Genomic DNA, 13,509 nt, shown 5'->3' with positions numbered 1-13,509 from the left:
GCTTCCAACGCTAACCTAGATTTTATGCTGTTCTTGCCAGATGGGAAGTTTGTTGTTTGACATTAAACACCTTCAAACCTGCTTTCTGCTGTTGTATGGTGGTTTGTGTGTAAATCTGCAAGCTTTCAGAAGACCAGCTGAGACCCTGGGACACTGCAACTGTCAGTTACCAAATGGTTGAAATTTGGTCACATGACCATGGGGATGCTGCAAGTGTGAAAAATGGTCTTAACTCACTTTTTTCAGTGCAGTTGTAACTTTGAACAGTCACTAAATGAACTGCTGCAAGTCAAGGACTACCTCTCAGGCAAGCTAATTCTGAATGCACTGAGTTTACACAACATTATTTACTAAACCCAAACAAACCAAATTATGACCTTCTACGTTGGGCAAATCAAATCAGAGAGTGCTCAGTCTCTGAACACAGATGGAACAATGAGTATAAGTTATACCAAGTGATTTTCTTCAAACCCATAAAAGCCCCAGGATAAGATTGAGAGAACTCCATGTGTATCAGAGGAAAATGCTTTTATTTATATACAGAATGAAGTTCCTAGCTTTCATGATTCACTCATGAAAAGTAATCATCATGTACACTGTTGCTTTGGGACCTACAGTGGGAAGACAAATCTGTTGTTGCATGTTTAGGGAAGTAAAATTCCAAGGACCAAAAGACCTGTACTTTTTCAGTTCATCTGATTAAATTGATTACAATGCTCACTCATCAATATGGCTAGCAGCCTTTTGGAGCAATCCTTGTGGATGTGGTTATAGGCATTGTCGAGAGTTCTTCTAATTCATTGTTGTGGCCAATTCTGTAGATCCAAGGGTCAGTGTCACTCTTTCACAATCCTAAAAATTGGGTCATTTCCTCTCTTTTATGCTAAATTCCACATCGTTTCTTAAATGGCTTGAATATGGTCCCATGAAATGTCAACCTGTCAGGATTTTTTGTTTGTTTGTTCACTTGCTGAGTAGTACTGATTAGATGGAATATTTTCTAAAAGGATTTAGAAAGTTAGGAAATTCAAACAAACCATCACAAGGTTCCTTCCCAAACCACGGGATGTGGTCCCAAGTGTGGACCACACATGAGCTCTGCTTTAGGTTATTGTAATTCCCTGCCTGTCAACAAATTATGTTCTTGTTTGCCAAGATTTGCAACAGTGCCCTACCGTTCATCAACATGAAATACTCTGGAGAATAGAATTCAATTTATACAGGTCAGAAGAGTCAACATTTGTTTTTTTGTAAACACAAGTGTGTGTGAATTGTACATGAACAAAGGTATACTGACTGTCAGGAGCTTTGCAGTTTGCTTGATGGGTTTTTAAAAACATAGATGAAAAATATTGAAGTGTTTAATTTTTCAAGGCTTTTAGGATGAAGTTAAATCTAGCAACAGGTACTCTATTAATTAACTTCAATTAAAATGCTGCATTCATTCGTCAGTATCTCTTGGTATAAGGAGCAGGATTTTACACTTAACGTTTTCCTTCATTTTTCTCTCCAAGTCTACCCTGCCATTTTAGCTGAAGCCATGCTCTGTTTTGTTTTGGGATGGGTTCACACATTACACCTATGACTAAGGGATTTGCAAGGATTTTGTGTTGTGTAAACCCAAGTTTATGTAATCAGCTATGGATAAGCAAACAATCTCATCATGTATAAATGTGGTCTAGTTATAGAACAATCTTGCCAAGCATGTGCCTGAATTGTTATGATTGTGCCATAGCCAAATATATCATGTCCATCTTGCAGGAGAGGTTCAGGATGAGAAGCCAATTACATATATCTGTTCATTGGCACCTGTTTTCCAGGTTAGAGGAATTGTAAAAGAATTGAATGTTTGGATTAGATTTTTAAGAAGGGAAAGAAGATGTTGCTTTTTCTTTTTCTTTTTTGGTTATTACACAGTTCCATGTAGCTCTTTTGTCAACAGTGCAAAAGTAGATTGCCACTGTCCTTTTCCAGGATACTTATAGATAGCTCACATCCCCACCTAGGCAACTGTCCCGGCCTTTCTTGGTGCTGTAGACTCCCATCCAGTTCAATTTTACTTTTTATGATCAGTCAAGGTCAATAGGAGATGCCACCTGCTATGACAAATAAGTCAATGCCCACATCCAGGTATGCATATCACATTAATCCCCATGGACTCTGAGCCACATGTTTGGCATGTATATGTTTATGGTTCAAGGTATCTTGCAAGGCAACTGTGTTAATGACATAAACCAGATATACTAACAATACAGAAGTATGTTGTGTGGATACATCTGTTCATTAAACATACTGGTTGCATTTGTAGCACAAAATGGTGAAATGACATTTCAGTCTTCACATATTGTGTGAATTTACCCATAATTTATGTTGGCTGGATTGTCACGTGGCATTAAGTCACAATGTGATTTGACTGATTTTAACATAGTTCCATCTTCCTATTTCTGACTTAGTTAACAAATTCTAACTGTTATTGGCACTGGTGTATTTGTATGCCCATACATACAAATACACCAGTATGTATTCTATGTATTCTTTTGCAATTGCTTGTTTATATTTTGGGAAAAGGGAAAAATTAAGCCTTCCCCGAATATTCTCATTTTCTTGGATTAGGATCAGTGTACAAACTGTGCCATTCCCCTGAGATTTGGCTAGTGATTAGTCAGCAATCTATCTAAAGTGTGGCTAATTCCTTGTTGTTAGATAGGGATTTTCTTTTTTCTTTTTTGCTGAGCATTAGCAGAGAGGAAGATAGTAATACATATCCTTAAATATTTTCCCAGCATGGGTTAAAAGATAACATGGAATGTTTCCAGTTGATTAAATTAGCCCTTCAGTGGGTTTAATTTCAATCAGTAATTTATGTAGTTCATCAGCTTATTCCTGATGGGAGGTTTGCTGTATCTTAATATGAACACTGGCTTTTTCCTCCTGCTTGTTCAATCTGGGTTTACTTATCATATTTAAGTTACACCTTGTCAGCATTTGTTGTGTAAACTATAAATGGCTAGGTTTGTATCTTATAATAGTAAAATTATAAGTTTATATCATCCACAAAGGGATTCTTCACATATCTCATTAAGCAGGGATAGGTAATCTGTAAGCTGTGTGTGATCGGACAGCAAAATACAGTTGGTCCTCAATTTATGACCATTTGTGTAGCAACCGTTTGAAATTATGATGGCACTGAAAAAAGTATCTTATGATGGTTCTTGCATTCACAACTGTCGCAACATCCTTCAATCATGTGATCACAATCTGGGTACTTGGTAACACATTCACAAGGGTTGCAGAATCCAGGGATCACACGATCACCGCTTGCGAACTTCCCAAGCAAAGTCAACAGAGAAAGCTGGATTGGCATAATGACTGGTGATTCACTCAGCAAACCCCATCATAAAATGGGCACGGTCCATTTAACTGCCTTGATTAGCAGCAGAAGTTCTGATCCAATTGTAGACTGTAAATCAAGAATTAGCTGTAGTTAAAATTTGGTGTGCATTTTTTTGCTTCAAAAATAATAGAAGACATGCTCCAGTTCCCACTGTTGGACTCCTTTTCCCCGAACTGAAAAACAAAATAAGCGGATGTTTTTTCCCCCCATCCTTATCCTTTCTGCTCTCCTCAGCAGATGGCCACTTATGACCCATTAGCAGGTCTGAAAGCTAAGCTGTACTCACCTACCCACCTGGTATGTCTGCTTAGTATATAATTTAGTGTGTCATGTTAACTCGGAAAATTAGATTAATTGAGAAAAACAGGTTTAGGTTATGTTGTGTAAATGAAAAACATTTTCAACTTTTTTTTTCTTTATTTAAGGAAACATTTTCAAGGGCATCGGGTAGCCCACTGGACAAAAATGCTGTGATTAGCACAGCTGGACCCTAGAAGCATTGTAGAATAATGTTAAACATGTTGGAAACATGTTAAATAACTTGTGTTTTAGAAAATATATTTCAGATACTGCTTTGTTAGAAATCCACTAATAATTATGCAGGATATTGTCAGTTAACATCAAAAATAGTTTTTTAAATTAAATTTATTTATTTTTATTTATTTTTTATTTATTTTATTTATTTGTCAATTGTTTACAAGATAATAAGTATAAGTGTTTACATAGTTATGAATACATGAAATGGGTACATATAAGAAAAATAAAATAAAAATAAAAGAAACAATAGGACAGGGATGGTAGGCACGTTGGTGCGCTTATGCACGCCCCCTACAGACCTCTTAGGAAAGGGGTGAGGTCAATAGTAGATAGTCTAAGGTTAAAGTTTTTGGGGTTTGGGGAAGAAACTAAAGAATAGGAGAAATGTCGATTCATTCATTGTTTTTCTTGCATTGTTGAAATTAAATTAGATCTTTCTAATTAGATCATTCTCATTTTTCCCTACAAAAAGTTTTGTATTGATAGGATTATTCAGTCATGCTGGATATTATGATTACTAATTCTATGGATGGAATATTCTGTCCATTCTTTAAATGCTTCATATTCCAGCTTTATTGAACTTTTAGCAAAATGTTTAGTCTGTGTTGAATTTGGATGGGAATGAAACTGCCTTTCTTTTGTGGTTTTGAGATGGAGTAATTTTCACAACTTAGGGAAAAGTCATTCACATTTCAGCTGCTGGTTTAAATTTCCCAGAATTCTTTAGAACAAAATGCTTTCTAAAACAGAGTTATTCTGGAGAATTTAATTTTGCAGCTAGGAATAATGCTATGCGAGTTTTATATATGTTCATTCTTAGCATTTACCTCTCAAAGTGATGGAAATTGATCTTTATGTATTTGTTAAGTTTCTAGCCTGGTTTCCCCCCATTATTTTAAAAATGAGGGTTTTCAACTTTCATTTTTCCCCACAACAGCCATATGAATAGACTGGTCTCGAAAGCAATGATATGTTCAATATTTAAATTAACCAGTATACGTTCACCAAAGAATGAAACTACATCAAAAACATGCAAAAGATTACAGTCATGCATAATATATTACTTTTATTTATGACCAATATAATTCCACCCACTCTAATTTTCTGCAGTTATATCTACAATTTAGAGCATTATAAAAGGAAATAATCTAAACTCTGATATGTTATTCAGTTGCTAAGTCGTGCCTGGCTCTTTGTGGCCCCATGGAACATAGTATGGCAGGCCCTCCCAGACTTTGCTCAAATTCACATTCATTGCATCAATGACGCTATTTAACCATCTCATTCTCTTTGGTCCTCTTCTCTTTTTGCCATCAATCTTTCCTAACATCAGGATTTTTTCCAATGTCTCCTGTCGACTCATTTGATAGCCAAAGTATTTGAGCTTCAGCTTTAGTATCTGCCCATCTAGGGAAAAGTTAGAATTGATTTGTTTATGAATATTAAGCATAGATTTAAAGATCTTTAGTTAAGGTTACGTTAATTCAGAGATACTAATTAAAGATATTGGATTGGATCCAAACAATTTATTCTCCAACCTTGTGTCAGACCTGCCACAAACTTAAACCTCTAAGTAGAAAACAACCCTTGGCTCCATTTGGATACTTCCCACAGAGGGGAAGCCCAGAACTTCTTATTTGATAATCAGAAGTAGAAAAGAACACATTTAGGATGGTGGTATAAACGTTCTGGGTTTCTCTTCTATGGGAAGTATGCTTTCCTTTGTTCGCTAGAGGCTTATACTGCTCACATCTGCAAGGTCATAACCGGATGTCCTTATCTAGTTGCCAACAAAATAAAGGTAAACAAAATAAGATATTAGTAAGAGGTCCTCTGATGGCAAATATGGAATAAGAAGGTAACAAGATGGTTCATCCTCTAAAGTCGTATTGGCATACCTATGCCGTGCATGCCGGAAGTGGCACGCAGAGCCATTTTCCCTGGACGCAAGAGGTCGCCTGAAAGAGCCCCACTACACATGCGCACGCTGCCACCCAACAGCTGATTGTCGGGTATCTGGCATGCATGCATAGTGGCAGAGAGGGGTGCATGGGAGATGCACGTGCATGTGCAGGGATGCACTGTGCATGAGGGGATCATGCACGCTGCACACGAGGGGGAAACATGCACACATGCACAGACAGGCAGCATGTGAGCAGGGAGTTGCATGCGCAAAGATGTGTGGTGCATGAGGGGGGAATCATGCACGCATGCGCAGACTACGCACGCAAGGGGGAATCTCGTGTGCATGCGCAGATGTGCGGTGCACAAGGAGGGAGTCACACACGCATGCACAGACATATGGCATGCAAGGGAGATTGTGCGTGCATGCGCAGGGGTCATGGGGGGGCAGCTTGCATTGCTTTCTGGGTGTTGGCACACAAGAGTGCACAAGTGAGCATGGGTGCAATTATCAGCACGAGAGCCAAAAAAAGTTAGCCACCACTGCTCTAAAGCATTTCACGTTGGAAGATTTTAATTAATTAGAATTCTCCAGCCTTCTTTAAATTAGTGGTTGACATAACCCAGATAAATAATTTCATGATTTTAAAAACTAGATACTAGAAGGAACTAAAGATTTTAGGTAGAGGAAAAAATACAAGTCTGCAAACTGAGGCAAAGCATAATAGCAATAAAAATACTGAAATAGACTTTTGAAGAATGGAATCAGAAATTAGTAGCACAACATCAACAACGTTAGTAAAAAATATCTGCTTCTATGGATAGACTATGTCCAAAATCTGTTGCTGAAGAAATAACAGATGTAGAACACATTTTATTGACAATATAAAAATAGTATCAAAAGTTCATTTACAGATAACAAGCCAAGAGAATGACTTGAAAAAGGATGTTTCACTGGATCTATAAAATAAACTTGCTGATATTTTAAAATACAAAAGGAAAATACAAATGATAACTCAAAAGAACAACCTCGAATTTTTTTTCTCCTTTGGATTAATTTAAAGAAGGCGTGGAGAAATCTTGGAGAATCCTGTATGATGGAACAAAAAAGGAATGAAGAGAAATCAAATCCTATGACAATATTTGAATGAACTAAACTTCGTATACTATTTTCAATTAAGACTGTTAAAACAACTTTATATTTCTTTCTTTTACTTTTATTTGATCAAGGTTAAAACAAGATACATTGTTACTTCTGGCAATCCTTTATGGACTTTTTGTGGACACCAGAATTGAAAAAATGAAGTTTTGTGGATTTGTTTGTAGATAAGAGATGGGATATGGGAAGGAGAGATAATTATTTGTAGTTTTATAAGGGGTGAATAGTCACTAAATTTTTTATACTCATTGTGTTGAAGCTGGAAAGGACCCAGTATGCTGGGATTGGAAATAGAAGAAAATCGTCTGGAAGTATATGGCTAATGGGCTAGCATTTTTTATTTCGTACTACATCAGCTCAGTTCAGAAACTGGCAGATTTTATGTTTTATAGTTCTTTGGCCAAGGAAAAGAAGGCAACTTACCACCACCACCACCCCAAAAAAACACCCCCAAATATAATGGTAATAAAATATAGCCAATGTTAAAAACAGAAATTGAAACATTTCAGAAGCCAGTACTAAAGTTATCATCTTAATGAGAAGCAGCTCAAACTAAAGTCCTGTAGTGAAGTAAATCAACATAAAATACACACCCCAGTTTAGTTTATGTAATTTAGAGTATAAACTTCTGCATTTTCTGCATTACAGCTTTAGGAGAGAGAGCTGCGTGTTCATTCTGTTAGCTCTTTATGTGGAAGATTGCATTAACTTGCAGGTCCAAACTCTCTCCTAATGTGGACATGAATAACTCACACAGTGCGTTCTGGACTGGAGGAAAATATCACAAGTTCTACCAATGCCACCTACCAGCAGCTAATGACTAATCCAATAACTGGGGAAATTCGAAAGATTTACATCAGAATAGACCCGTGATGGTGAACCTATGGCACGCATGCCTGAGGTGACATGCAGAGACCTCATTGTGGACACGCGAGCCGATGCCCCAGCTTAGCTCTGCCGTGCATGTGCGCATGCGCCTCCCACTGGCTAGCTGGATTTTGGGTCCTTGCCGAGGGGCATGTGCAGGGGACGCACACAAATATAGGGGGGGCAGGATGCATGCATGGGGGACGTGTGCGTATTGCATTTTGGGGCTGCACACGCATGCCTGCGCTTTGGGCATTCAGTGCCAAAAAGGTTACCCATCACTGCAGTAGACTATGTCTGTAATCTAAAAGTCATGTTGCCTTCTTTTTCATGCATTTTCATTTTTTTGTAATGTGCATGCAATAACAAATGTGGAATATATCGGAATTCCTCCTTGAATAAATTCTTCCCAGTTTGGGTTTTCCTCCTTAACAAAAATGGTAACAAAATGTTGTTTTCTCCTCCCTCGTCCTCCTTTTTTCATTTAGGCAACAAGAGCTGCATTAACGCAGCACTGTGAAAATCTGGGAGACTCACTGGGCAAAGAAAATGATATTGCCTTGATTGTAGATGGCCAGACGCTAAAGTACGCCCTTTCCTTTGAAGTAAGGAAATCCTTCTTGGACCTAGCGTTGTCCTGCAAGGCTGTCATTTGTTGCAGGTAAGAAATCCAACTTGTCCACTGTATTCAATGCATTTACCTTAGAATATATACTGTATACTCAAAGGGTGGCGTCGTGGCTCAGTGGTTCAGATACTGGGCTTGTTGGCTGAAAAGTTGGCAGCCCAGGTTCGACAACTGGGTGCCATGCGATGGGGTGAGCTCCCATCCTTGCTCCAGCTCCTATCAATCTAGCAGTTCAAAAACATGCAAGATAAATAGGTACCACTTTGGTGGGAAGGTAAAAGTGCTCTGTTATGTCATGCTGGCCATATGACTGCGGAAATATCTTCGGACATTGGCCTTGAAATGGTGATGAACACTGTCCCCTACAGTCAGCAACAATTAGTGGACTAAAATCTTCAGGGACTCCCTTACCTTTTATATATTGTGTATGTATAGGATTATAGTCATAGGCATAACTGGTAGCATCAGACTCTTTTAGGATGGCCAGATTCAATATTTAATTTAAACACGACAGCCCCCTTATTTCTGTGCTGTAAAAAGTATATTAAATGTACTCCAAACTTAAGGAAGTATTAGATAGATTGTTTAAAAAATGTAACGTTCTTGTCTTTGCTATATAACACTTGAATTCAAGTCAATATGGGATATATTGGATTTTTGTTTGGCTTTGTGTATCATTTTCTGACTGCTATTGACCTTTGAAGTAATAGTCTTGTTTATTCACATTCAGTTATTATTCGCTCAGCTAATGTTCCCAACATATGGCTGCTTTATGATTGCAATGAGAGTTTAGCAAATATTTGAAAAAGTTATGAATGTTGGTTAGCTCCTTAGTGCTGATATAAAATAGTATTCTTGGAAACAGCACTTCTATACACTGTGTTGTTAACCCCAACCACTTGTTTATTTTTTAACTAACCTTGTTGATACAGATAATGAATAGAACATCAACATATCTGGTGATGTACCTCCATTTTTCTGCAAACGAAGCCCAGATTTATTGCATTTTCATTTTTTAAGATTTCTCCTGAGAGCCAGCATCAACAGTACTTTATTTCTTTGGCTTTAGTCATAAATACACCATATATCTTAAGTATATTTAAAGTTATGTTGAATGGCAAATGCATCTGAAGTACTGCACCCCTGTGGAAATGAAAAGCTAACTCCTAATAAATGCTCCATTAAATCCTTTGAATGCATGCTATTTTATATTGACAGTTGCGAACCATAGTCTGTCTAGATTTGATAAAATATTGTTGCATCAGTTAAGAAATAAAGATGGACCCTAATTTTACCCTCTTTCCCCACTATTTAATTTGAAATTTCCTCTTCCCTGTGGCAATTCTGTTTCAGCTTTCTTCCTCTGTGGCTTTAAAGTGCAGAGTCTTATTTGACATGCAAGAGTATGATTAAAGCAGCTCAGAGTGGGATAAAAAAATGTTTTATTTTCTCCAGGAGCACCTGGCAAGTGAAAGGAATGTTTCTGTAAAGCCATATAGGCTGTTAAAGGCATTCCTCCTCCTCCTCCTCCTCCCTGGAGAAACTCCACTCCACTTTCTTTTATTTCTCCCCTCTTCAACCTCTGAAATTACATCATGTCTTTTCTTTCTCCTTTGAATCATTTTACAGTATCAATATTTTATTGCACTTTTAAACATTGTTCTGCGGGGTGTTTGGAGCCTTTGAAGGGGTTTTGCTTGTTTTTACTTTTAAATTTTCATCTTAAGATGCTCTGATAATTAAAACTGGCCACCACCACCATATGGAAAGAGGATGACTAATGTTGGCAAATTCTTGGCAATAGAAGAAAATTATAAGCTGTCAACCATGCTGTCAGTCAAGGAACTCACACTAAGGCTTTGGAGATGGGAATTAATTTTCCTGTATAAATTGCTCTTCCAAAGACTGACTATGTAAAGAGAGAAGCCACAATTCAGATTTATAAGATTTCTTCAATGTTACAAAAAATACACTGAACCAATAATTGCGATGACATGTATATTCGATATGGGAGGTAGGCTCATTTAAATTAGCATGCCCATGACTGTGGCAATTAAAGGAACAAAGTTGGAGACAAATGGTTTGGTGAATTTGTGAGAGGGTTACCAGTTAGGTGTCCTTTCAGATATGACGCGAAAAGGACTTTTATATAAACTGCCGATGCCAGAGGAAATGGGGATTGTATCTGTGTTTTCTTAGCCAATCTTTTTTCTTGTTGTTTGTTCTGCTTTCAGATGATCTTAACTTTGTAAACTTAACTAATTTTTCCAGAGGTGTCTGTCTTTTGTTATTTGGGGAGAGTGTGTGGAATTAAGAGAAAAGCAGCCTTGTGGTGTCGCATTGTAAGCTTTACTCCTTTTTTTTGTATGTGCATCACATCTGTGAAAAAGTCAGAGTTTGTAGTATGACGATGCAGTGCTGCTCTTATCATTTTTGATAAGAAGAAGGAATCCTGCAGATGCCTCTGAACTCCATTGGTTGAATCTGTGATCTCTTGCATACAAAACAGGATGCCGTTTGAACTTCAGAATCAATGTAGTGCAGGCCACCGAATGTAGCCTCAAGCGTTCCTACAGTGGTTGTGTGGGATATTGTGGCTGATTGTCTTTACTGCAACTGAACACTATACTAGTATAATTTGCCCTGTGATATTTTTTTTATAAAATCACTAGTTAACAATGCAAACAAGAGAAAGGAAGGACTCTTCCTTCTGTCTTTCTTTCTGCCGCCACATAGAAGAAACCTCTCTAATCTAGCTCACAAAATAAGTCTCTGGAATCCTATGCTAAAATATTTATGTTCGGCTGGGCCTCCTTTGTTTCTTCAGTGACCAGCTCCCATTGGTTACTGTAATTTCATTTAGATTGTCTTTTTATTTATAAATTACAGCAGAAAATATCGAGAAGCCCACCCTTAATCGACATGGTGACTTGTTGATTTTCATTATAAAAGATGCGCCCCCCCCCCTTTGGCCTGTGACTTAAATTAAAATATATTTATGATTAAGAATATGCAAACTGGAATAACATTAATTGGTCCCAAAGAAAATTATGTACGTGTTCTATTTTCCCATATACAGTTCTTTGACTTTCCCTCCCTGCTCCCATCTATCAGCTATTGAATTACCAATGCTTATTATCTAGTTCTACCTCTGACAATTCATGACAGCCCAATGCTCATTTCCTGACTTTGAAAACCGTAAGGGAAAGATCATTCTGGCAGCTTTCATGTGTGCAAAGTAATTGAAGGTGGAGGAAATATGGGGAGAGCAATCAGATGTGCTGCATCCCAAAAGTTTTCTTTGCTGACCACTTGGAAAGCGTCCCTTTAAACTGAATGTAATTGATTTTTTTTTTCACAGATTCCTTATACAAGTTCCTCCTTGGGGATGCATGTAAAACATGTTCCAACTCTAATTTACTATGCTTGAGGTGGCAAAATTTCTCTCCTTTCTTTCTTCCTTTCCCCCTCCCCTCAAATCACACAGGGTTTTTCCTTTGGAGGTTTAAGGCTAGTGATTTCTGAGTTTTATTATCCTTGTCATCTGCAACACTTTGCAGAATCAGCAGGAAAGTTACCCACAGGATGGTCTGGTTTCTGTTCATCCTTGTTAATCAGCTCTCTGAACTATAACAGGGATCTTTAGCATATCAGAACACAGTTGTTAATGTGTTTGAAGCAGAGATGGACAACTCTTTTCAGGTTAAGCACAGCATTTTGTTAGGTGCCCCCGTAAAAAATGGGTGATGTAAAAGAAGAACAGGCAGAGCAAGGGGGTAGAATTAATAGCAATAGTACTTAGCACTTAGACTTATATACCGCTTCACAGTGCTATGTAGCCCTCTCTAAGCAGTTCACAGGGTAAGCATATTGCCCCCAACAATCTGAGTCCTCATTTCACTGACCTCGGAAGGATGGAAGGCTGAGTCCACCTTCAGCTGGTGAGAATCAAACTGCTGGCAGTTAGCATAATTAGCCTGCAATACTGCATTCTAACCACTGCGCCACCACAACTCTAATTAACCATGTCGCTAGAGTCCTTGCATTGCCACAAGAGGCCAAGGTCCAGCTTCCCTTGAATTCCACTGACTTTTATCTAGCACCAATTTAGCGCTAGCTGTTAGTTGACTAGTCACATACTTGGATAAATCTTCTATGCTGCAACCTTATGAATGGTCCTGATTCCTTGGCTTGACAGGTAAGAACAGTCAGGGCAAAGATATTGTACCACCAGGGTAGAAGTCAATAAAAAAGGGTAAAAATAAAAATAAAATGACTAATTTATACCAAATAATTTAGTATATGTAATTTTAGTAATCTCTATGTACTAAATAATTTCCTCTTTTGTAGCATGGGGCATTGCCATATTATTTATTACATATTATTTAAAAAACACTGTGAAATAAGAAATATATCTGAGAGACATATAATATTGATATGGTTTTGAATTATGATTTATAAGGACCATACAAATCCTATTGCTAATCCTTAACTAGCAACTGCTTACAGATTAACTATAATTAAGACAGCTCTAAGCAAAAGGAAAAGTATGACATCCAAACTTGCAGCATAAGAGATAATTCATATTCATTTGCATTTGAGTAATGAGATTTAAAACTACCTCAGGTGCTCAGATTAATGTCTTACTCTACATAATAGAATTCAGGTGTTAGAGTTCCTACCCTAGCTTAATTAAAATATAGGCTTTGTTACAATTTTTCTGGGGCAAACTGATCAGACTTACAAAAAGAGAGATCTTTTGAACTTTTAAAGTGAGGTCTTTAACAGTTTGGTAGGTTTGTTTGGTTTTTTTGTAAATTTTATTTGAGTTTTCACAAAAAAATACAAATAAAACATCTTTTTTGAAAGTATCGTAATCCCGGGTTACATTTCTTCGTACAGACACAAATTCAATTTCATGCTCATTTTTATGTTCTATTCCATATCTTACTACTGTTTTACATTTTCTACATAGCTCCTCCCCTCTTTTAATTTTCTAAAATTTATTTTAGTTATCTCATC

At 37.3% G+C, this 13,509-nt stretch overlaps 1 protein-coding gene across 30 annotated transcripts in view; it reads left to right on the top strand.

The window, feature by feature from the left end:
- ATP8A2 (ATPase phospholipid transporting 8A2) overlaps positions 1–13,509 on the top strand; it is a 346,608-nt gene that overhangs the window by 130,219 nt on the left and 202,880 nt on the right. For all 30 annotated transcript variants that reach the window (XM_087937192.1, XM_026708935.2, XM_026708941.2 and 27 more), the window contains one exon: positions 8,348–8,520. In XM_087937192.1, coding sequence (XP_087793318.1) covers positions 8,348–8,520 — 173 coding nt within the window. The remainder of the gene's footprint in view (positions 1–8,347; positions 8,521–13,509) is intronic.

The sequence above is a fragment of the Pseudonaja textilis genome, chromosome 7 (genome assembly GCF_049901715.1).
Source record: "Pseudonaja textilis isolate UNSWEBS1 chromosome 7, rPseTex1.2, whole genome shotgun sequence".
Taxonomy (NCBI): Eukaryota; Metazoa; Chordata; class Lepidosauria; order Squamata; family Elapidae; genus Pseudonaja; species Pseudonaja textilis.
This window is presented reverse-complemented; position numbering and strand designations above follow the sequence as displayed.